The 25,506-nt window shown below is 46.5% G+C and overlaps 1 protein-coding gene and 2 long non-coding RNA genes across 9 annotated transcripts; 2 read left to right on the plus strand and 1 right to left on the minus strand.

Annotated features, from left to right (window-relative positions):
- On the minus strand, positions 1–25,458 carry LOC116746650. 7 transcript variants are annotated; one of them, XR_004347821.1, is made up of 8 exons: positions 24,932–25,458; positions 24,122–24,356; positions 23,684–23,795; positions 15,843–17,610; positions 15,201–15,309; positions 9,876–9,997; positions 5,654–5,804; positions 1–4,529 (listed from the first exon to the last, which is right to left on the minus strand). XR_004347821.1 is itself a non-coding variant. In XM_032618179.1 (7 exons), the coding sequence occupies exons 1-7, from the start codon at positions 24,981–24,983 to the stop codon at positions 15,283–15,285; spliced, it is 843 nt and encodes a 280-aa protein (XP_032474070.1). In that variant the 5' UTR covers positions 24,984–25,458; the 3' UTR covers positions 15,128–15,282. The 7 variants fall into 7 exon arrangements, 1 of the variants encoding a protein (XP_032474070.1); XR_004347819.1 differs by having other exon boundaries at positions 1–5,804; XR_004347816.1 differs by lacking the exons at positions 1–4,529; positions 5,654–5,804 and having other exon boundaries at positions 8,953–9,997; positions 15,843–15,922; positions 16,077–17,610.
- On the plus strand, positions 8,876–12,646 carry LOC116746652. Its single transcript, XR_004347822.1, has 2 exons — positions 8,876–8,960; positions 9,191–12,646. It is a non-coding gene; the product is annotated as an uncharacterized LOC116746652 (long non-coding RNA).
- LOC116746653 lies at positions 15,057–21,787 on the plus strand. The gene is made up of 2 exons (XR_004347823.1): positions 15,057–15,129; positions 21,093–21,787. It is a non-coding gene; the product is annotated as an uncharacterized LOC116746653 (long non-coding RNA).
- Positions 25,459–25,506: the final 48 nt, after the last annotated feature.

Below are 25,506 nucleotides of genomic sequence, written 5' to 3' on the forward strand. Positions count from 1 at the left end.
TGCAGCAGTGAATTCCACCATTCTGTCCTCCAGGTCACTTATCTGTTCTTCTGCCTCAGTTATTCTGCTGTTGATTCCTTTTAGTGTAGTTTTTCCTTTTAGTGTAGTTTTCACTTCAGTTATTGTATTGTTCATCTCTGTTTGTTAGTTCTTTAATTCTTCTAGGCCTTTGTTAAACATTTCTTGCATCTTCTCGATCTTTGCCTCCATTCTTTTTCCGAGGTCCTGGATCATCTTCACTATCATTATTCTGAATTCTTTTTCTGGAAGGTTGCCTATCTCCACTTCATTAGTTGTTTTTCTGGGGTTTTCTCCTGTTCCTTCATCTGGTACATAGCCCTCTGTCTTTTCATCTTGTCTATCTTTCTATGAATGTGGTTTTCATTCCACAGGCTGCGGGATTGTAGTTCTTCTTGCTTCTGCTGTCTGCCCTCTGGTGGATGAGGCTATCTAAGAGGCTTCTGCAAGTTTCCTGATGGGAGGGACTGGTGGTGGGTAGAGCTGGGTGTTGCTCTGGTGGGCAGAGCTCAGTAAAACTTTAGTCTGCTTGTTTGCTGATGGGTGGGGCTGGGTTCCCTCCCTGTTGGTTGGTTGGCCTGAGGCGACCCAACACTGGAGTGTACCTGGGCTCTTTGGTGGAGCTAATGGTGGACTCTGGGAGGGCTCATGCCAAGGAGTACTTCCCAGAACTTCTGTTGCCAGTGTCCTTGTCCCCACGGTGAAACAGAGCCACCCCCCGCCTCTGCAGGAGACCCTCCAACACCAGCAGGTAGGTCTGGTTCAGTCTCCTGTGGGGTCACTGCTCCTTCCCCTGGGTCCTGATGCACACACTACTTTGTGTGTGCCCTCCAAGAATGGAGTCTCCGTTTTCTCTAGACCTGTCAAAGTCCTGCAATCAAATCCCACTAGGCTTCAAAGTCTGATTCTCTGGGAATTCCTCCTCCCGTTGCCGGACCCCCAGGTTGGGAAGCCTGACGTGGGGCTCAGAACCTTCACGCCAGTGGGTGGGCTTCTGTGGTATAAGTGTTGTGCAGTCTGTGAGTCACCCACCCAGCGGTTACGGGATTTGATTGTACTGTGATTGCGCGCCTCCTCCTGTCTCATCGTGGCTTCTCCTTTGTCTTGGGTGTGGGGTGTCTTGTGGCGAGTCCCAGCGTCTCCCTGTGGATGCCTGTTGGGCCGTCAGTTGTGATTCTGGTGCGGAGCGTCCCTGTGCTCGGCCATCCTGAAGCAATCTCAGTGCCATTTTTTTTGGTCAGTGCTTCTTCAGCAGCTGTGATTTTGGTGGGAATCCTAGGAGAGGCTGCAGCAGCAAAGACCAAGTTGAAGAGGCTGGAGAGCTTTATCCCCTTTTTGCCTCTAGTTTATCTAAAGTTTTCTCCAGCCCAGAAACCGATTTATGTCCTCACACTTGTAGGAGAGGAAATCAGACCTTTAACATTTTTGGCCAATGCAGAGCTCACCTTTTGGAAGGTTTGAATCCTTTCCTCCCAGGCCCAGGCAGCCCATCAGCCCCTTAGGGACAGTCAGTTGTGGAGGAGTTCCAACTCAGAGAAGAATGCACACTTTGAAAAATCCACCCCGTGTCTGCTGATTGGAGCATTTAGACTACTGACATTTAAAGTCATTAATGGTAAGTACACACCTATTGCTATTTGTATTCTGTTTCCCACTTCTTATAGTTTCTTCTCTGTTTCTTGTTTCTCATGTTGTGGTTTGATTTGTCTTTGGTAGTATGCTTGGTTTCCTTTCTTTTTGGTTTTTGTGTATCTGTGGTAGGTCTTTGATTTGTGGTTACCATGGGGCTCATATGTTGACCCATAATTATATGTACTTGCTTTAAACTGATAGTCAAATATTTAAGTTCAGACATGTCCTAAAATATTTTTTTTTACTCCCCTCGTACAGTGTATATTTGATATTATAGTTTACATCTTCATGTTTATCCCTTTACTGTTAGTTATAATTGCTTTTACAGTCTTGTTTTGTGTTTCAGTCTACATACTGGTTTCAGTGATCTTAAGTCCTTAGTATATATTTGCCTTTCCTATTGGGCTTTTCCCTTTCCTACAGATTCCCGTTACTTCTCTGTTTCAAAAAGACCCTTCAACACTTCTAGAATAGTTTTAGTATTACTGAATTCTTCTGGGTTTTGACTGCCTGAGAAATTCTTTATCCTTCTGTCTCATATGATGATCTTACTGGGTGCAGTATCTGAGGTGGCAGGGTTTTCCCTTTGAGAACTCTGTTTATATGCTGCCCCCTTTAGGCCTGCAAACTTTCCACAGGGGAATCAGCTGATAGTGTTATGGGGATTCTCTTGTATATAACTCTGTTTTCCTGTTGTTGCCTTTAGAATCCTCTATAACTTTTGCTGTTTTAATTGTGGTATGTCTCAGTGTGAGTCTCTTTGTGTTCATGTTGTTTGGGACCCTCTGCGCTTCCTGTACTTGGGTATCTGTTTCCTTTTTTAGGTTTGGGAAGTTTTCAGCCATAATTTCTTCAAAATACATTTGATCCCCCTCCTTCTCCTTGTGGAGAATCCCTATTATGGAAATGCTGACACAATTTTATATTATCCCATAGATCCTGTATGTAGCTTTCTTTTTTTCATGTGTCTTTCTGTCTGCTGTTCTGATTGGGTGATTTCTATTCTCTCTCTCAGTTCACTTATGTGTTGTTCTGTCATTCAGTCTGCTATTCATTGCTTCTAGAGCGCTTTTTAATCTCAGATTTAATTACCTGTTTTTTTAAATTATCTTTTTGATTAGGCTGTCTTTATAGTTTCTAGTTCCTTATTAAAATCTGTGCTTAGATCAATTCTTAATTCAGTTAGCATTTTTAATTCATTGTCTGGTAGACTCATTACCTTTGTTTCATTATTTTTTCAGGGCTTTGCTCTCTTTCAGTTGAGAGTAGTTCCCCTGCGTTGTCGTTTTTCTTAAATTTCTGTCTGTGTCTGAATTTAGGTGAAACAGTTACCTGCTGTGATCTCGAAGGGAGTGGATGGCTCTGTTCCTTGAAGTGTTTTTTCCTTCTTTCTGCATTGGGGCCGTTGCTCCGAAGGAGGGGATTGCTGGAGCAAGTGGGGCTCATGTGCTCACAGAGGTCTGTGCTGGTGTCTGCCCTTCCGCTTGGATGCAGCCCAGTGTCGCGTCTTTCCCGTTGTGGCTGTCCGAGACCTAGTGCAAGGCTGTGGCGTGGAGTGGGTGGGTGAGCAGATTAGCTCAGCTGGGAGTGGGGGATCGTGTGCTGCAGGGGTTCCAGCAGCCCCACTGTTGTTAGAGGGTCTGGGCTGCCTGTGTGGTGCACCGACAGTGGCTGCCACCACCCCATCTGGACCTCACCCCGGGCCCCTAGGCCACTCCTGTGGCCCTCGATTGAGTCTCCTCCCAGGGCCTGGCTTCCCTAGAAACACTGCTGAGGTGTGGCATGGAGTGCATGGCATGTCTCCTCACTCGGACTGGGGAGCCTGGCAGGCTGGGAGCCACTAGGTCAGACCTCTCTCCAGCCTGTCCAGTGGCGAGCCAGCACCTATGCAGTCCTCGTGAACGGAGCCTAGGCTTCTCCAACCAGCCAAGGGAGGCTTGTGTCCACTACACAGGGCCCCAGGCCTGGGAGGCCCAGTCTGGCTTGCCTGGCTCACTCCCAAGGGCACGTGTCCACCTGCACAATCTCCCTCTTCTTAGTACCCTCCCAGGGGCAGGGGTCCCGAACCAATGCTTTTCTTCCTGTCCTCGCTGGTTACGTATCTTCCTGCAGCCTTGGTTGTACAGCAGCTCTGCCAGTTTCCACGTAGTTCCCCTGAGAACTGCTCCACGTGTAGATGCATTTGACGTCTGTGGGAGGGGGTGAGCTCCACGCCCTCCGCTCCCACCTTGTTCTCCCTCCTCTGGGGGTCTCGACAGTGCTGTGACTCGGCCCCTCCTACCCAGCTTGTGCTTCCTTCTTTATCACTTGCAGATCTTTTCTGGTAGGTTCGAGTCTTTGTCAACAATAGATTCTTCGCACACTGTAATTCTGGTTTGCCCTTGAGAGCAGGCGAGCTCAGGGTCTCCCCTCTGCCATCTTGGGAACTCTCTCTCCTGCGTGTAACTTTTGACTCCCCTAAACTCAACTACTATACTATTGACCAGAAGCCTTACCGGTAATGTAGTCAATGAACATATTTTCTATGTGTGTATTCACTGCATCGTCACAGAGAAGTAAGCTAGAGAAAACGTTAACGTCATAAGGAATACTTATAACACTGCATTTATCGATGATGTACGTTTACAAGGTGAGTCATCTGTCAGTATGTCAATATTATGATATAAAACACTGAGAGGTTCCATATATTACTAACACTAGGCATCAAAAACAATGAAAATTCATTTTTATTTACAGGAATAATGGTTCAGGCATTGATAACGAAGCAGCAGCAATATGATGTATGTAGTGTGGACAGGAGTGTCACCTGCCATTCCAGTAAACAAAGATACTGGGCACAATCTGGCCACCAGCCGCTGCAGCTGTCCTGAGGGCGTGCCCTGCGGGGATCCAGGAAACATTCTGTGCTCTGGGTACCAGCCCTAGATCGTTTAAGTGCACATCTAAAGAATAATTTCAGTGAGGCCAGATTCTTCATCTTCCCATACATACAAAAGCACTAAAATTATTAACCTGAACTGTCTGGGGCTTTGGTGTGTGTGATAAGCAGTAATCTTTGACTAAATTCTTGTCTTCCAGCATAAACTCGATGCATCTTGGTACCTCCCTTACCTGCTGAGAGGCTGTCTCCTGGGCTTAAAACTTTAACTTGCAGCTTTTGGGTTGTATGTTTTCCTTCAGTCAGCGGCTTTGGTGACCTGAAGGGAACGTGGAGCAGGCTTCTCCTCTGCCTGAGCCCTGCAGGGACTGGCCAGCAGAGGCCTCTTGTGCCCAGCCGTCTCCTTGGTGAGCCCCCCTGGTCTCAGATCTCCTGTTACTGGCTGATCCTATTGTATTTGGTGGTGGATAAATCCCTCACTGGAGGGGAGGAGGTTTTCCTTGAACTTAATTTCAAGAAGAAGTACCTGGGTTATCCCAGTTGAGGGATGTTGGGGAGATTTTACTCAGTTGAAAGACACTGAGTTTGGTTGGACTGGGAAATTAGGTGGGAGACTGACATGTCATTTTTCCTTTATTTGGCTACTTTAACAGATTATTGGAATAAAAATGAAGATGTCCCTTCTTTGGAGCTGAAAGCCCTTATGAGCCATCTCCTTCCTGACAGCACTGGCTTTCTCAGGCAACTGGGGAACTTGTGGGAGTGGTGGAGGTAAGTCCTCATACTGGGCTGCCATCTGTAGCGGGAAACCCACTCATCTCAGCTGGGGACACATAAGAGCCGGCCACTCGGTGCTGCAAGCACCCACTGTGGTCTTAGGCTACAGAAAGTAGGACCTGTAAGAGCGCTGCACTGGCTCCGGGCTAAAAATCCCAAGGAATCAGGCTCACAGCCAGCACACTGGCCCACCACGGGATCATCAGTAATGATTCTTACCTCAACAGATGGACCTTGGAATGGGAAACAAAGCTTTCAAAACTAAAAGGACAGATTGCTAGCCTCCAACTAACACCCAGGCCAGGTTCATGTACAATACGTATGGAATTTATACCTGCAAATACTCACGTGATTGGAGAAACCACACTAAAGGAGATCACAACCTAAAATGGCCATATTTGGGTTCTTCTGACATTCCAAAATTTTCTTGTGTATGCAGCTAGCGAAAGCAGTCCATAGGATCAGATGGAGTGGAATGCTTATGGATATTTAGAAGCTTCTAAAAGACGAAATGATAAGCTTTTGCAGGAAATCAACCAAAACTCTATCAACATTTCTGAAAGCTGCCAGTATTACCCCTGCCTCTCCCTCTGCTCCCCCTCACTTTTCCATCCCCTCCGCCCCTTGCTGCTTCCTCTCCCCCCAGCAAAGGAGGACATTAAATCAGAAGTACTTCTATCCCCCTTTAAGGAGAAACCTTTCCCAGGAAGAGGGCAACTGTCCTCTGTGCTTACATACACACCCTGGACTTGAGCAAGACTTAGGGCTTTAGCTAAGGGGTTTCCTGACCCTAGTCAAGGCCCATTGGGATATGCAGGGAATATGAGTTAGCCATCCAAACCCGTGAGTTTGGGTTTGCAGATATGTATCCAGTAATACAGCTATTCCTTTCTGAAAGTAAAGCAAGGCGATGGATAGAGAAAGCAGAATGGAAACAGCCCTTAACAAACTTCGATTTTCGAGTAAATTACTCATTTATCCCAGAGTTTTTCCCAAAAGCCATAGCCTAGACAAAAATTCAGCAGTGCAAACAAAAACAAGATAAAATCCTAGATTATGATGTGAGAGAACTTCTAAACAATATTCTGGCATAACATCTGAATGTTCTCTAACCACCAAAATGATCCTTTGCTTAAGTCCATTTCAGAAGGTATAAATGAGGAATTGGCTACTGTAATTAAAAAACACAACTTAGGTTGGTCAGTGTTACATACAAATGCCCTTACCACGCTGGCTGATGAGCTTTTCAAAATCAAGTCATCAAAGGAGAGGATACATCTGTAAAAATCGTGAACCTTCGGGACTTCCCTGATGGCACCACAGTTAAGAATCTGCCTGCCAATGCAGGGGCTACAGGTTCAAGCCCTGGTCTGGGAAGATCCCACATGCTGTGGAGCAACTACTGAGCCTGCGCTCTAGAGCCTGCAAGCCACAACTACTGAAGCCCGTGCTCTGCAACGAGAAGCCTGCACACTGCAACTAGAGTAAAGCCCAGGCACTGACGCACTGCAATGAAGACCCAACACAGCTAAAGGTAAATTTATGAAAAAAAATCGTGAGCCTTCAACTGTGCCAATTAAGTAAGCAAGGTCAGGCTACAGTTAACAACCCCCCGTTCAGTCCTCGACTGACAGAGGAACCTAGCATTTCCTTTTACTGTGTTTAAAAAAAAAGAAAGAAGGAATGTAGAAAAATGAAAGATCTCAAGAACAGACTAGATTTCAGATCAGAATACCGAGTTAAACAAGAATAGGGCTCCTCTGAGGGAACAGTGGGAGTCTTTCTTCTGTAACACCCTGGGAGAAGCAGAGAGACAAGACAGAGAGAAACAAAGCCCTAATAGATACAGGGACCACCTTTTCAGTTTTAAACCAAAACCAGAGGCTCCCTCCCATGAAGTAATACTTCAGTGTAGGTGGTAGGGATTTCTACTGCACCTCTTTATTTAGGAGAACTTAAAGGAAGGCACTCATCTTTTCTAGTAGAAAGCACCCCTATTCACCTGACAGGAAGATTTATTAGAAACTTACGAAGCCCATATTTCCTTACTCCTAAGGGGGAGATGTTTTGAGAGCTGATTTCCTTCATCATACAATGTTTGTGAGCCATGGTCAAGGTGATGCTGACGAAGACTTGCTAGGCTTAGTACCTGAAGAGTTACTGACATATGGAAGTACATTCCACACGGCCCGTTAAAAGGACCCGAGACGAGAAGAACCGCGTCAGTACCCAAATGGAGGCAGGCAGCCAGGGAGGGAGTAACACCTGACACCAGCTTACAGTGAGAAAGGCTTCACGCCTTGCACCGGCCCTCGTAACACGCTCATTCGGCCAGTTGGCAAACCTAATGGCAAGGGCTGGAGGTTTGTGGGGGGTTTGAGCTCTAGCAGTGCCACCATTACTCCTTGCCATTTGTGTAGTGCTAACCCCCATGCCTTTCCGTCCTGTGTTCTAAACAGTGACTTTTCTGTGGCCTCTGCAGTGCACTGTTTAGCATCCCTGTGCATCCTGGTAGCCAGTACCCTTTGCCTTTACTTGGGATGAACGGCAGCATACATGGACTGTAACGCGGCAGGGCAATACTCACTTTCCCCAGGTATTAAAAACGTACCTAGATGATCTAGCTTTTCCTCATAAATCAGTTTTGATACAATGTGCAGGTAACTTGCTATTGTGTTCAAATTCTTTGATAAATAGGAAGACAGCCTGTACTTCAAAACTAGCTCAAAGGGACAAAGTGAGGAAAAGTTACAATTTTGTAAGGCTAATGTGAAATCTTTAGGACAAATGATATCTAAAGGACCTTTAATTGACAGTGAAAGACATTTTGGCTTTCCCTGCCCCTAGGACAAAAGGGCATTCGAGGGGTTTCTAGATCCTGCAGGCTATTGCAGGAACTGGATTACAAAGTTTTTATTTTAGTGGCCCAACCATTATGTAACTTGTTTAAACAAGGCCAAGCCGAACCTCTGGGAAATAAAACATTCTGAAGCCAGAGAGACACTGAAAAGAACCCAGCTTTTTATGATTTACCCCTTTTTCTCTTTGTACGTGAAAACAAAGGTGCCACACGGAGTATTAACCCAGCAACACGGCGGTTACTACCCACCGATAGGATATACAGCCAGCAGCTAGCTGCAGTAGACAAGGGCTTCCCCCGCCCTTGTCCTGGGGCTGTCTCAGCAACAGCTGTGCTGCGTCCTGAGTCACTCTCACCATCTTTGTGCCCCATGCCATGGAAGCTTTACTAAACTCTCATCACACACTTATTCAGGCCGATTAACTTCTAACGAGATTGTCTCGCTCTCACCAAATGTCTCCCCACGGGTGTGACAACTTAATCCAGCTACCTTGCTCCCAGAAGACTCAGACGTTATCTTTTCTATCCCAGGACTGATTTTCAAGAAAGCCCAATGGATAGTCCTGACTTTGTTACTCATGGGTGGTGTGTGTCTGTGAGGACCTCACGGGAGGTGCCAGGCTGGCTGTGCCATTGTTCCTGCAGTGTCTGTCCTAGAAAACGGTCCCTTGTCTCACGTCTCTTCTGTCCAACAGGCTGAACTAATAGCACCGAGAGCCTGCCCGTTGGCAAAAGGAAAGCCCGCTAATAGCTACACAGACGGCCGCCATGCTTCTGGGGGGGACCATGACTTGGGTATGCTTTGGCAACAGGATTTCTAACATCCCGAGGACAGCCTATTAAAAATGGTAAACATGTAGCAGACTTGTTGGATGCCATTCTGCAGCCAGGTGCACTTGCCATTAAGGTATCATTCAAAGGCTGACACTGCTGAAGCAAAAGGAAACTCTTTAGCTGATCACGTTGCCAAGACTGAGGCTCTGCAAAACGAAAACAAGCAACTAACCACTGCCTTTCCCTTTCAGCCTCCCAGAAACCTTACTGACGTGGTCCGGTTTCAAGGAGAGGCACCAGAAAACAGACACCTGGACACACAAGGGAGGCAGCCTGAACTCACACAAAGAGCTGTGGATACACCCAGACGGGAGGCCTATCCTTCCCTTTGAAGCTCAATATTCTATTTTGCAATATATTCACGAGTTAACACACTGGAACCCAGGTAGACGGTATTATGGGGTAAAAAACTGTTGAAAGGCTTTTGTGAGAGCTCGGGAATTATTCAAGATGTACCACTTGTCCAAAATATAAGCCAGGGAAGCCGTTACATAGTTCTCAAGGGAATCTGCCACGACCTGCAGGTCCCGTTGCGACTTGGCAGACTGATTTTATACAACGCCCCCCTCTCAAGGTTATCAGTATGTTCTTGTTACGATTTGTGTGTTTTCACACTGGGTTGAGGCATCCCATGCTGAAGGGCCACAGCCCAATCTGTAGGACATTTTATTTTACCAAGAGTGATGCCCATTTGGGGAGTCCCCTCAGAACCACATAGTGACAGAGGAACTCATTTTACTGGACAAACGGTTAAGATTTGGCCAATTATGCAGCATTTCCATTGTGCTTATCACCACCAGTCCTCTGGGTTAGTAGAAAGAACAAATGGAACAATTAAAACCCAACTGGCTAAGATGATGAATGCTTATTCCTTACCTGGCCTGAGGCCCTTCCATTGGTTCGCCTCAACCTCAGATCCACCTGTTTTGGAAAACATTTGTTTCCTTTTGAGATTATCAGGGGGAGACCAGTGAGACTGGATGAGGGATTATATGAACCTATAGTAATGAAAAGGGATAGATTACGTTATTGCAAGGGTTTAATTGAATTAACAGGACGTTATAAGTGTTAATGCATAAGTTAAAGCATAACTTATCACAGTACGCTTTCTGTAAATGATGATCAGATGCCCTATGACCTATAACCAGGAGACTCTGTATACTGGAAAAGGCATCATTTAAAGGACTCTCTCCAACCTCGATGGAAAGTCCCTATCAGGTTCTTTTAAGTAGCTCATGCACAGCAAAATCGAAGGTAACTGACTCTTGGATTCATATTTCCCACCTAAAGAGGCACCGGTCTGGTCTATAGAGAGGACTGCTGACCTCAAACTCACCTTAAAGCGATGCTCTGATAGGAAAGAAATACCAATGCCAGGACGAGAAGACGACGACATCAGGAGACAGCTATCCCAAGGTGCTGGACCTGACCGTATGATTATTTATAACATTTTTTGATTTCTTGGACTTTATGCACATGAATCAAATGTTTTTCTGTCATGGGTACGATCCTATGCAGGTTTTAGAAGTCATTGCAGTTGTTGGGTTTGTGGTCAGTTACCTACATCCACTACTTCTGGTTAGTGGGTTTCTCCTCTCCAAGGCTCTGATTGGATAGCCTGTAGAAAATTTTAGAAAAAAGTAGTTCTGTCTGAGCTGCAACTGATGCTCCTATGGGAACCCCTCACTTGGCCAGTCAAGCATCCTTGCTTTGACTTTGGCCATAAATGAGTTTTCCCTTAAAGTTACTCAAGCTCAGTCAGAGCAACAAGCTAAATTTCAGTCAAAAATGATAACTTCCTGACTATTATTAGGAGGGACCCCCCCCCCCCCTCAGTTATATGGCTAATACCAGGCTGTGGTCCCTTAAGGCGCCCCCCTATGTTGGGAACAATTAAATCACACTAAAGATATTCAGCCTAATTAACACCAGAAAATTAGGCTGGGTGCCTTAATGAAAAATGTCAGTGTATCATCATTTCCCTTAAAGATAGTGATTGATATGGAACAGACTGGGTCAGGCACCCAGGAGTATGCTGGGTTGCACCTTATGGAACTCAGTGGTTTTGTGGCACCAATCTGCATCCCTGGCTTCTTCCAGGATGGATGGGAAGATGTACTTTAGGATTCCCTAGGGCTCAAGGCCACTTGTGTGCTAATTTAGAGATGACTCCAGCAAATTTACCAAGAGATCTGTATTCCCCTGGTATGATCATGTAGCATCTATTTTTATGCTATTAGTAGGATTGGAAGATGTACCTCCCCATATCAAAGCCTTAACAGAATTCACCCAAAAGCCCCTAAATGATTAATCCTTGAGGCCGCCTCTATGATGAGAAAAGTGGTATTACAGAATCACACGGCCCTTGATAGCCTTATAGCATCTCAAGGAGGCACCTGTGCTATAATTCAAACCGAATGCTGTGTTTTCATACCAGACAAATCCTCTGCTAGGATGCATTTAATGACCACATGAAAAACCAGATTTCTGCCTTAAGTGATTCACTTCCTAGTCTTGGTGATGGTTGTAGGGAGCTGGTTTGGTTCTGGAACCTCATGGCTTAATTCCCTACTTATGACTTTATTAATGTTACTACCTGTATGATATCCTGTCTGTTTTATAAGATCGTTGTCTCTTGTATTACCCAATGTGTAACCAGGCCTTTGACAAAATTAATGAGGCAGTCAGTCACATATGACTCTATATTGAATAACTGGAATGGTGCAACTCTAGATATGAGAAGAAACAAGGAAAAACACTTCCCGGATCATAACAGATTAGTTAAGACAGGTGATCCAGAGAATTTTAGTCAACAGGGCCTAATCCAAAAATACTACATTGGCCTATCAAGTCCTCATCTGACCTACGAAATGAGAATTCCCAGCACCGTGGGACAAACTGGCCATGAATGGAGGGTAACAGGCCACATTCTGTGCTCTGGATACTGGCCTCAGTTAAGATGCACACCTGAAGGATATTTTCACTGAGCCCAGACTCCTGCATCTTCTCATGCATAGAAAAGCACTAAAAGCATTAACCTGAGATGCCTGTTTTTGTGGTTAGCAGGAATCTTTGTTCAGCATTTCCTATTTCAAGCAAAAACCTCCTGCATACGTACCCTGGCTCCTCCGTTGCCTCTCAGGCCTGACAGGCTACGTAGTCTTCAGTAAGGCCCCCACAAACTGAAGGTTGTGCGTTTTTCTTCAGTCAGCAGCAGCCTGGTGCGGCTGACACGAGTGCTTCACAGTGGCCTAGCCTATACGGTAATGAATGACTCGGTATGTTTTTTATGGCTTATAAGTCATATTCATAACACAGTATTGGAAACATTGTTACATAAAAAGACATTTATCTGTTATCTGTGATAGGCTAATCCACCATCTGTCCAACTACGAGAGAGGCAAAGATCTAAAACGTAAGAGCACTAACACATTCTTAATTTTATATCAAATACCACTCACCTTATGCCTGTGTACGGATACACTAGTACCTACATGTATTTCATGCATTCATGACATACCTGACTCTCGTTTCAATATTTCTAGGCTGTGTGGTTTGAGTTTTTTTCAGATTGTTGCGAATCTCCAAAAAATTTCGAATATATTTATTGAATAAAATCCACCTTTAAGTGGACCCATGCAATTCAAGGTTCACCTGTATAAGGGGCTGGACGAGAGGAGAGGGTCTCTACAAATTGGCAGATGATTACATGGGCTCTGTCCCACCTGTTTGACAGGTGAGAAAAGACATGGCTACCTGGCGAGCTCTCCCAGCCCATCGTTAGTGAACCAAACTGGGGTGCAAGGCCAGGTTGTGGTGAAGGAACGTGCAGCGTTTGTAAGGCATCCAACAAGGAGGACGGGCAGCTTGTGCCCCAAAGACCCGGACCCCCTGCACCACCACCCCATCTTTTAGGGGAGGGTTTGTAAAGACAGTGTGCGGGGGAGGGTTGCAGGGTGTGTTGCCCTCAGTGTTCAGGATAGAAAAAAGATTCTCTAGTGAAGTTGTCACATGAATTTGTATCAGTTCCCTTCAGCTTCACTGTGCCTGACCAACTTTAATTAGGAGTCTGGGACTAACAAACCCCACAGGACCTACGGCGTATAAAGTAAACAAGGACCTACTGCATAGCCCATAGGACCTACGGTATATAAAACCCAGGGAACTACACTCAACACCTTGTAAGAGCCCGTAAGGGAAAAGAATTGAAAGAGCAGAGAGATATATATGTACACGTGACTGAATCACTCTGCTGTACTCTTGAAACAACACTGTAAATAAACTATACTTCAGTAAAAATTAAATATCATTGATGCTTAATTAAAAAGTAGTACCTCGTAAGAGTCCTTCCATCTAGGTTGGAGACAGTCCTTTCAAGGATGCCTTTTCCAGTATGTATGATCTTTATCCAAAGAGACTGCTGTGATAAGCTTCAGAAACAAACTTGACAATTATGTAACATAGCTGGGATAGTTAAGGAGTTTGGGATTAACATGTACATGCTACTATATATAAAATAGATAACCAACAAGGACCTACTGCATAGCACAGGGAACTCTGCTCAATATTATGTAACAACCTAAATGGGAAAAGAATTTAAATGAGAATAGATACATGTATATGTATAACTGTATCACTTTGCTGTACACCTGAGACTAACAACCTTGTTAATCAACTATATACTCCAATATAAAATAATTATGTAACATAATGAGCTACCTGGGAGGTGAGTCTTAGTAAATAGACCTCAATTAACAAAACTAGAATTATGATATTTTATCAACCACCAGATTTTTCAGAATTCCATATAATTTCTAGAATATATTAATAACATTTACCCATACAGTATAACCTAAGGAGGCTTAACACTCATTTGAGAATGCTTCCCATGTAATTAAACATACTGAGCAATCTTAGTTTAGTCTCTCTCAGATGCTTTGGGGTTCCGGGTTCCTTTTTTTTAACCTGTCACACCTTTTTTTCCATATTAGCTTGTCCCTTATTTTCTTTCCTATTTAGAAATAACCAGCTTTAGGACCAAATTACTTTTCCCCTTAACAAAATGCATTTTCACTCCTCTTACCTTCTTTTAATGAAAACAAACATCCTACTTTTCTTATATACTGAAATGTTTCCCTTATTTTAGTAGCCTTACATATATTACAACTTTTAACCCTTAAAAACTGTAATCTCTGGCAAAAACAAAGAAGCAATTGTGATCATACCACCGTTTACTGATTGGAAAACTTATGAATATATTCTACAACCTCCGGAAACATACATCTTCTCATAGCATAATTTCTTTCCTCAATGTGGTATAAGACATGTGTCTCAAAAACCCAAACCCAAACGTGTTTAGGTTTTCTCTCATAAGACAAAAGTGGGTAAACTTAGACTCATTTAGCAATTAATTTAACAAAACTCTAATGTTTCAAATTGCCAAAATTTAACAAAACTCTAAAGTTTCAAACTGCCAAAATCTAGAGAGACTATTTTTAAGTAGATTTTCTAAAACCTAGTTATTCCCAAAGTTCAACTCCCAGAACTCTTCTTATTTACATTTAACTTATTTAAAAGTTCCATTGTATCAAGTTATTTTCCTTGTGACGATTCTGTAACAGGATTAATAAGATCTTACTAACTTTCCTAAATACAATAAAAATTATAGTTCATGCCTCTGAAGGCATCTCTGTCTTCAGGCATCAACAAGCTTAAATTTTAACACCAGATATTTAATACCAAATATTTCCCAGATCATGTGAACCTGAAATTCATTTGGGTTAGTTACTTTTATATTTCTGAGAATTTAGATAAGCATTTAATTTCCTTTAAGCCAATTACATAGAGCTCATTTACAAATTAATTTTGATAGCATCTGGAGGTAAACACATATCTCTATAACATACAGACACCCATACAGACACAGATCTCAGTTTTCCTGCTTGAGTTAAAACTCTCCTTCCCTTTTTTCTCTTCAGTCTCAGGAACTGGAGATTGTCAGAACATCTGTATCTCCAAGGCACAGGGAGAGTAAAGCAAGTTCCTCTTAGGAAGCCAGCTTCCTCTCACTGCATATGCAGGAACCAGTCTTTTAGAACATCAAGAGAGCCCCATTTTGGCCATTTTCAAGGTGAGAGTTCCTTCAGTACCCAAATAGCCAATTCAGTTTAAATAACACAATAGCGCATATCATTCACTCACATTCACACAGCTCACTTCCGGACAAACTTGTAGGTGGCTCTGAGTCAGGCTGAAGAGCAAATTAAGCAGTTTCTACGAGTGTCTACACCACGTTCAGGTTACCAGGGCCCTATAATGAGGGTCAATACCAGGACGGTCTCTGAGAACAATTAATCTTTTCAGTGGGGTCTCCCCCAAAACCAGGACCCCTAACAAGGTTCAAAACCAGGAAGAGAAAACAGGGTTTGGACTCGTGCACCATACCTACCCAAGATAAGAGCCAAACCCATTCCAAAAGGCTCACTTTGATTCAATAGTATAAAGGCTAAAGAATTTCATACCATTTACCTTCCCTGGTTTTAGATGAAATATGGTGGTGTGATTTAGAGAGCTACTGGGGCCATTTCTCCCTGGACCCCAAGAAATACTGGGGCTAAGCAGTGTTACAACAAAATAACATTTTCTTCCTTTACATAGGAGCCTAGCTGAAAATGTCCCAGTTTTGTAAAATACACCCTAGGGGACTCCAAGATGGAATAGAGCTCTGATTTCACATTCTTTCACACAGCCAGTGTCACCAGAACCAGACTAGTGTCCAGGGCTTCTCAGGGTCACAGTTCCCTAGCACAAGCATCCCTAGCACAAGCATGGAAAGTTTCCCACCTGCTGTTCCAACCGGCGTGCAGATGAGCCGTGGTCTAATAGGGGGCGACTGTAGGCAGTGCCAGGAGACCGAGACACTCCTTGACCCAGAAGGGAAAACCTAGTTAAAGTGGTGCTCTGCTCAAAACCAGATGACTAAGTCCTATGCCTCCCCTCTCCCCAAAAGAAAAATCCCAACCAAGGCACCCAGTAGGGAAGAACACCTGGTGTTGACACACAGGTTCCACCACTTACCAGATGTCTCAGACCAGGACCACAGCCTTGCTTCCTTCATCAGGGAATCGAAAGCACCATGGCCCAGCGATGTCCAGTCAGCGGCAGGCACTGGGGGCTGTGCCTGAGACAAAAGCGCCCGGGCAGCTGCTGGACAGAAAGAAACACAATAAATTCCAAAGTAACAAAGTGGTCATGTTCTTTCTAGAACAGGACAATACATTTCCAAACAAATACCAAAACGATAGACTTTTTTTTCTAAATACCACATTTTTGGAAAGAAAATAACATTACTAAATAACGCTTGCATTTAAAAGTAAATCAGAAGGGGGTTAAGAAATATTTAGAACTGAATGAAAATGAAAACAAAAATGTCAGAATTTGTGGGACAAAGTTAAAGCAATACTTAAAGGAAAACAATATTCAATATAAAAATTTACAAAGAGGAAAACTAAATAAACTCAAAGTAACAAGAAGGAAGGACATAAATATAAGGACAAATAAATAGATTATTGGAAAAAAAAATAACCAAAAACCCCTACTGCTTGGAAAGATGAATGATATAAACAAATCTTGAGGAGATACAAATAAACTATAGAACCAACCAAAACAACTAGACATTAAGAGGTTTGCCAAAATATATTTTTAAAAAGCATGCATTAATAATGATGAAGTGTAGATGAAAGACATTTTTTGAAAATATAAATGGTGAAATTGCAACAAGAGCAAAGTGGGAACTTCAATCAATACACGTTATAGAAACTGGAGGACAATCAACGCTCTCACGTCACACGATACGGAATAACCTGGACTGACGGGCGAAGGATGAAGAACGCGATTCCCAGAGCCGCCCCTGAAAGCTGAGTGCACAGTTAAAAAGGAGAAATTACAATGGAGCATGAGAACAACAGACCGACTCAGAAGCGGCATGGGCACGATGAACAAGAGCGGATCAGGCCTGCGTCCACCCAGATGAGTAGTTACGTTAGATGCATCAGACTAAACAGAACCGCGGTGTTGGGCTGGAGAACACGCTCTCATGAGGCCCTCCCCTGCGTGACCTGCACAGGCGCAGAGAGCCTGGGGGTGACGGCTGGGGAGACACCGACTCCGAGGTGCTCGACGGGCAACCGGGCTTCAAGAGGCACAGAATCATCAGGAAGAAGAGGGACACCCCACACCGCAAACAGATCAACGGGAACAGGGAGCCCTCACGATGAGCCTGCACCGGCGACACAGCTGGCAAGCACGAGTGGCCACACGGTCGGAAGAGACGGGAGGGGCGGTGCCGGGACCCCAGCGTCTGCTCGGGCCCGGCAGGGCAGGGGGCCAAGCCACGTGGACCTGAGCCCCCTGGTGTCAGCCGGGAGAAGAAGATCCACAGAGGCCTGGACCCAGTGCTTCCACTCCTGCGATGACCCCGAAGCTCCGGCCCACAGCAGGTGGGGCACACGGGTGTCCCCTGCAGCACGGCTGTGACCCTGCGGAGCCGGAGCCCGTCCGGGTGGGCGGCGCTGAAGGCCTGGATCGGAGCGACACGGGTCCCCTGCTGGACCTGGAAATGACAGAGAGAACGTCTGTCTCCACACAAAAAAGTACTGAGTGGGTGAACAACCAACATCCGTCCCCAATGCCATTTGTACAAAATGACAACAATACGTGCTTTTAAAGGAACATGTTCACATAAAACTTGCAGCCAGCAAGTACAGTCGGCGCCCTGACCGTGTCCCCTGGCCAGCTGGTCCCTCTGTCTGCAGAGTGGCTGCACCCAGGGCAGGCAGGGAAATGCTGGCACTGACGCCCAGAAGCAGCCCCACCCACTACTGCCGAGCCGGGCCTCAGGGCTGTCCGTGCTTCCCGGGCCAGGATCCATCCGGCTGCCAGCGGTGGACTGAGAGCTGGCCTCCTCCCCCCCTTTCCTGCTCCAGCCGCCTCCCTCCAGCACTGAGTGTGCTACCCGCCCTCGTCTCAGTGTCTGCTGGGAAGCGATCCGACGCGGGACAGCAGCACAGGGCGAGCCCCACAGAGGACTGGGGGACGGAGTGGGGACAGGGAAGAAAGTCACAGTCCTTAAGGGAAAAAGGCCCTGCCGCTGACCAGTGGTGCCGGACCTAAGGAGGGTGATGGGCCCAGTGTCCTCACCTGAGGCCTGACAACAAAGGCTCTGCCTGCCCTGATCTCAGGAAGTGGCCGAGGAGGACAGTGGTTCCTACTTGAACTTTTTAAGGGTAAACAATTCTTTTATAGACCTAGTATACTAAGTATACTAAAGCTTTCTCCTCACAGCCCAAGAGCCTGTATGATTCGTACACTGAAACTAACTGGGCTCAAATTCATGTCCATAAGTTTCAGAGTTTTGTTAACTGGCCTATAACATTTCCACTGACAAAACAGTAAGTGATTTTTATTTTCATCTTCTGCTTAAGAGGCCCAGTCAGGTGACTGTTCGGCCTGAATGTTAAAAGCTACGAGTTTATTTTTTGCAGGATTGTAAATGACACCCAAGATACTGAAAGTAATTGTCAACTGATGTATTAAAACTGAGTTTCATTTCCCAGACTGTGCGTTCTAAGCATGATTTATTAGAACACCTTACTACACTAGAACTAAGACAGACAAGAAAAAAAATTACCTATCACTACATAGTTACATGCACAGAATCAGTTATCTCAAAACTCTCTTTAAAATTTTGAAATCTGAATTTTCTATTTTGAGTTTCTTAAGAAACTTACTGAGGGGCTTCCACTTCCCTGGTGGCACAGTGGTTGAGAATCTGCCTGCCAATGAAGGGGACACGCGTTCGATCCCGGTCCGGGAAGATCCCACATGCTGCGAAGCAACTAAGCCCGTGCGCCACAACTACTGAGCCTGCGCTCTAGAGCCAGTGAGCCACGACTACTGAGCCTGTGTGCCTAGAGCCCGTGCTCCACAATGAGAGAAGCCACCGGACTGCAATGAAGAGTAGCTCCCGCTGGCCACAGCTGGAGAAAGCCCACGTGCAGCAATGAAGACCCCACACAGCCAAAAATAAATAAATTACTTCTTTTTAAAAAACTTACTGAGACCTCTATGCAAACAAAATTGAAAATGTAGATGAAATAGATAATTTCCTAGGAAAAAATTTTACTGAATTCAACCCCAGTTGTGACAAAGCATAAAGGGGCTGGTTTACACAGAAGAAATACAGAAGCTCATCAGGGAACTACCCCACAAAAAAAGGACCAAGCCCAGGCAGTTTCAAAATAGAGAGTTCCACCAAACTTTTACAGTTCCGATAGCTCCAATATGAAATTACTGCAGAGAACAGATTTCAATTTTCTTTTATCAAGCAAGCATAACATACCTGAAACTGATTCAGAGAGCCCTCACACACAAAAGAAAATTTTAGACCAATATCATTTATGAACTTGTAAAATTCAAATAAAATACTATGTAAAGTTTCAAACAAAATATTAGCAAGTAAAGCAGACTCTCATACCACATTAAGAAAGCAAAAGTCGGACTCCCCTGGTGGCGCAGTGGTTAAGAATCTGCCTGCCAATGCAGGGGACACAGGTTCAAGCCCTGGTCCAGGAAGATCCTACGTGCCGCGGAGCAACTAAGCCCGTGCACCACAACTGCTGAGCCTGCGCTCTAGAGCCCGTGAGCCACAACTACTGAAGCCCACGCACCTAGAGCCCGTGCTCCACAACAAGAGAAGCCACCGCAGTGAGAAGCCCGCGCACCGCAATGAAGAGTAGCCCCCGCTCGCCACAACTAGAGAAAGCCCTCGCGCAGCAATGAAGACCCAGCACAGCCAAAAATAAACTTAAGAAAAAAAAGCAGAAGTTAACAACCAAGCGAGATTTGTGCAGGAACACAGGGTGGTTTGATGTGGGAAATCTACCAATACCATCTTAATAGGCCTGAGATGAAAAGCTGCATGATTACCTCCAAGATGCTGGAAAAAATTTTAACAAAATTCAACACCCATTCTTAACAAGCACTTCAGATAATCTGAACAGAGGGATACTTCTGATCACGAAAATACCCTAAAGGCACAGGTTCCCAGAAGGGGATACCGAGGACTCTGCAAGGACTTGACTACCTCTGCTGTTTAACATCCTGTCGGGCATTCGCCAATATAACTAGACAAGAAAAAACAAAGATGGGCCTAACAACTGGAAAAGCAGTACAAAAGCAGTACAAGCATCTCTATACACAGGGTGGTATTATGCTTGGGAACTCTAGATAACCAATGACAAAACTAACTCAAAAAAAAATTCAAGTTAGCAGGATATAAATTGACATGCAAAAAGCAGTAACCTTCATGTACAAAAATTATAAGCAAATACAGTGGGAAAGAAAAGCCCTTTAAAGATAGCAAGAAAAGCAATAAGCAGCTTAGTACACCAGCCAAGGCGTGTGCAAAACCTGCATTAGGAGAAACTTGAAACATCCTGGACACACAAAAGCGGACATGTCAGACTGAAGCCGGCCGCGAACCCTCTGGCCTGGCTATCGCTGAGCTCAGGGTCCCACGCCTGCCTGCCCTTGGCTCTGGGTCAGCTTTGTGACAACAGAATGTGGCAGGAAGGATGCTTGAGGGTTTCAGGCAGGATGGGACTGGCAGCCTCGCCTCCTGTCTCTGCACCATGAGCCTGAGAAGCCACAAGTCCTCTGAACTTGCGCAGCTGCCGCGGGAAAGGCCTGAGGCCACGTGGAGGAGAGGCCCTCACCGGAGCAGCCCTCCCGCAGGTGGCAAAGCTGCCCCGGGCCCTGCAGGGCGGCTGGGTGACCGCATAGAACAGAGCAGGGCCCAGCCAACCACCTGTGACTCCTGACTGAGAAGCGGCAGGTGTTTCAACCCACAGAGTTGTGGGCGGTTGGCTGCGCAGTGCTGGTGACGGGAAGAGCAGATGTGAACAAGTGGAAAGGCTTTTCTTGTCCTGGGACTGGTGCCTCTGCACCACCAAGATGTCAGACGCCTCCAAGTTACTGCGAAATGAATGAGAACTCGACAAAAGACCAATAACCCCCTTTTTTTGTTTTTTGCAGTTCAACAAAACTATGATATTATAGTTCATTTGGAAAAATACACAAAAGTAGCTAGAAAACACTGAAACAACCCACAGAGTCTCTATGATGGAAAAACCGCTGGACTGACCAACAATGACCAACGGGAGAGGACACCAAGACCAGAGACGGAGCCACGCGCCCAAGAAAATCCAGCTCGAGAGAAGTGGCATTTCAAACCAGTATATACAACAGTGATTATTTCTGTACGTTACAAACGGATCTCCAGGATAAGTCCCGTTACCGTCTGTCACCACGCAAGGATGCTACATAATTATTGACTGTTTTCCCCACACTGTACACTTGATAAATGGATGAATTGGATGGTATGTGAATTATAGTTCAAGAGAGCTGTTAACATGAATGAAATCTGTCACGAGGAATAAAGAGAACAGGATGGAGGCAACAGAGAAGGCAGTGACCTTTCTCTAAACACAGTGTTTTGAACAGTTTTGACTTCTGGATAATATTCTACACGTGCAAAAAAATACAATCAGATTAACAAGAACTGGAGAAAACCCTAACACTGAATGCAAAAAGAAACAAGTGCACAGGACTGTCTCTCTAGTAACATGATCACCTGAAGGCGAGGTGGGGAAGGAGGAGGTTAAGTAACTGAACACAGAGCACTGTGACTGTACACCCTCGGAATAAAGAAAAAAATTCTGCAAACTCTTCTTGGTTGTTGGGTTCTGTGCACGGGTGGCAGTTCTGCATCTGTGTGCACGTATGGACGTGTGACCCATGTGTGACCTCACTGATACCATAGCCAGAGTCCCTGCAGAGCAGGACAGGATGGGGCGGGCGAGGCGGAAGGGCCTAGAGGCTGTGATAACCCGCTAGCAATGAGCACATGGCACACTTACATCCCGATTCCCAGACACCATTCCTCACGAAAGAACCAGGTCCTCGGAGAAACGGGTGAATCCAGCACCGGGACAACACAGCACGAGGGCATCCTGTCGCAGAGAAATCAGGGAGGTAATCGAAAACAACGACGGGTGTGAAAAAGGACACTGGGGGCAGCCTGAACGCCCCGGCGAAGCAGGGACAATGTATAAGGACAACAGGGAGTTACACATAACCTCCAACCTGCTGTGCACAGAATAAAGCTACGGAATGAACCCATGAGCCCGTATTGATAATGCATTAAAAGTAGGAAGACTCTATTTACGACAGAACGTGGCTAATCAATGTGGAAGGAACGATGGTCGGGAAGTTGACAGTCCGCGAGCATTGCGGGAAGAGTGGGGTTGTGAGCGGACGGTAAACCTGGGGCAGGAGGCGGCTCCGTGCAGACACGGGACCGTCGGTGTCACCGCCTCCCCCCACGTTCCTCATTAATGACAAGAGGGATGATGACAACTGTCTAGTGAGAACCAGACAACACCACGACCCGGCCACCGAGTTTCACACACTAACGCCTCAGGGTCTGAGGCCCAAGAAGGACAGCGACGCTTACCTGGTTCTCCAGCCAAAAATGCGTCCCTGAGTCCAATCCTGACAGAGCTCCCGACCCGCCCACCCTCAGGGGGCTTCTACCGCACAGCTGGCTGCTATTCCTCCGAAATACCCAGGCTGTCGAAGAGAAAGAGGCTGAGGGACGTGACACCCAAAGGCCGCAGGGATCCCGGGCTGCGTCCGGGCCAGGAGAGCGAGGACAGGAGGATGGACGGGGCGGCCACCCGGCTAACCACCTGGCTGCACATCAGACCAAAGTGCAGACTCTGTGCCATCTCTCTGGCTGACGCCAGGTGAGGCTACTTAGGAGGACGTCCTCCGTCACAGGCTCACGCACGCAGTTATCGAGGGGTGACGGACGCGGGGAAGCCGGGAGACGGGGAAACACACGGCAACATGGTAAGAATCGGTAAACCCAGGTAAGGGGTGTATGGGGTTGTTTGTTTGTATTTACTATTTTCCCAACCTTTTTCTAAGTTTGAAATTAGTTCAAAATAAAAAGTTGAAGATAAATATAAAATGGAACAAAGCGCACACTTCTGGGGGCCTCGCTTCCGAGAGGGTGCCGAGTCCCGCGCCACCGCCGCCTCCCCTCCGTCAACGAAGATGCTTTTGACAAAGGTCAGCAGGGCTTCCCTGGTGGCGCAGTGGTTGAGAATCTGCCTGCTGATGCAGGGGACGCGGGTTCGAGCCCTGGTCTGGGAAGATGCCACATGCCGCGGAGCAACTGGGCCTGTGAGGCACAACTACTGAGCCTGCGCGTCTGGAGCCCGTGCTCCGCAAGAGAGGCCGCGATAGTGAGAGGCCCGTGCACCGTGATGAAGAGTGACCCCCGCTTGCCACAACTAGAGAAAGCCCTCGCACAGAAACGAAGACCCAACACAGCCATAAATAAATAAATAAAATTTTAAAAGCCAAGCATTAAAAAAAAAAAAAAAGGTCAGCAGCTTCAGACTGGAAACATCCTCTCTTGAGGGCTAACTGTCACAGGCTGTTCATCTGAACCCAAATGAAAGACCACGAGCAGGTGGGATGAAAAGGTTCAAGGTTCGCATTTCTGTAACTGGGCCTCCTGTGGGGATGGGGACTCCAGGGCAGAAAGTCCTTCTCACCTGACAGGCGATCCAGAGGGGGCGGGCCGGGCCGTGCAGCAGCGCAGAGATGCCCCCGGGGACGCCTGCTTCCCGGGCCTTAGGCTTGTCCCCGTGACAAGGGTGGGGGAACCTGTGGGCGTCAAAACTGCGTGTTAGGCAGAAAGGACGCAGGAAGGGGTGATGGCTTCCTGCTCCAGGCTTACCCTCCTTGGCAGAAGACATGCACCCCCAGGACCCCTCCCACCCTCCCAAGCCCACCTCATACCCGGGGGTGCTGAGGGGCGAGGGGGCTGCAAACCCAGCTGGCAAAGGACGAACTGATGAAGGTTAACCCACGGTTGAATAACTGGCTCCAAATTAAAGTGTAAACCATCATTTTCAGTGAATGTGGTGTTTTTCTGAGCTTTTTTTTTTAAAGTGAATACATGTTTCATTTTGAGACAATCAAGCAATTACCGGAAGACGGAAAATGAGAGTCCTGGCGTGGCTGGCCTTGAACTTTCTGAAGCTTGACTTTCTGCACAAAATCCGTGAAGGCTCCAACATTCCGGGCTCTTGGTCTGTCTTGTGCGGAAATAAAATCTCTGGAGTGGACCAAATAGGCTCCGTATTTCTTGGAAAAGAGCTGAGGGTGATCTCGATACAAACCAAAGAAACTGTGGCTGAAATGTGCCCCCTTCCAACTGTGGTTCTGTTTGAAATACAAGTAAATATTATGAAGTTTACAAAGTAAAAGTTTTCTAGTAGAATGTCAACAGGGCACTTCCAGATTAGAAGACTTGACCTTCAACACCTTTCTTTAATAACTGAGGATTTTAATGCTGGGTTAATTTTGGGAAACTTTTGACTTGGGGGGTTGGGGGCTGCAGGGAGAAAAGGCTGAGGTCACGGGCACCCAGTGACTCAGCCCCGGCTGTTTCAGCAGGTCACCGCAGACCTGCAGGCTGGGAGCGCAGGGTCAGGGTGGAGGCAGATTCGACGCAGCTTCACCTGGGAGGGGGAAGGGGGGGACACGCTCTCTGTTCGCGTCCTGTCAGGGCACTGATCCCATCACGGGACCACACCCTCATGACCTAGTCACCTGCCGCCGGCGCCACCTCCTGACACCGTCACGCTGGGGGTCAGGATGCCAGCATGTGAATTGGGGGGGCAGGGGGAGGGTACACAGACGCACAGAGAACACCCACAGGCCTCCACCTGACACTGAAACCGCACGACAGTAAGAGGGAAATACACACATACAGTGAGAGAGGAGTGAGTTCTCACCGTGGGCCCCCCGGGGCAGAAAGTTAGAAGCGGCTCCCACGGCCCTTCCCATCGTGTGGGACGGGGTGTCACGGTGCAGCTTCCTTGCTCTGCGTAGCTGGGCTCGGCCGGGCTGCGGGGAGCTGCAGGCCCCGGACGGGCAGGGTCCGCTCCAGAGCACTCAGAGGAAGAAAACATTTCTGAGATTTCCACTTCACTAAACATGACCTGGCAAGACAATGTGTACCGTATAGTCTAGTTACTGAAAAACGGGAAGATTTATTTAAAAAGAGAAACGTTGAATTAATAAACTCTCCCATTAGAGCAGAAGTTTAGTAAAGATACAGGTAAACTGAAAGCATCCACATGCATCCATAAGGGGTGGGCATCACTCGGGGTTTATTTTGGGTGTCAACCTCACTCTTACAACTAGAAACGAGTCTGACCTTTGGGGACGCTGGCTCACCTGGCATCCAGTCCCCTCCTCCCGTGGCCGCTGCCCCCAGCGCGGGGCTCCAGCCGGCCACGTGGGGAACTCCGTCGCAAAGGGCCAGATGAGGGTGAGCCCAGGGCCTGAGGAGGGAGGAGCCTGAGGG

Source organism: Phocoena sinus, chromosome 21 (genome assembly GCF_008692025.1).
Source record: "Phocoena sinus isolate mPhoSin1 chromosome 21, mPhoSin1.pri, whole genome shotgun sequence".
Classification (NCBI taxonomy): domain Eukaryota; kingdom Metazoa; phylum Chordata; class Mammalia; order Artiodactyla; family Phocoenidae; genus Phocoena; species Phocoena sinus.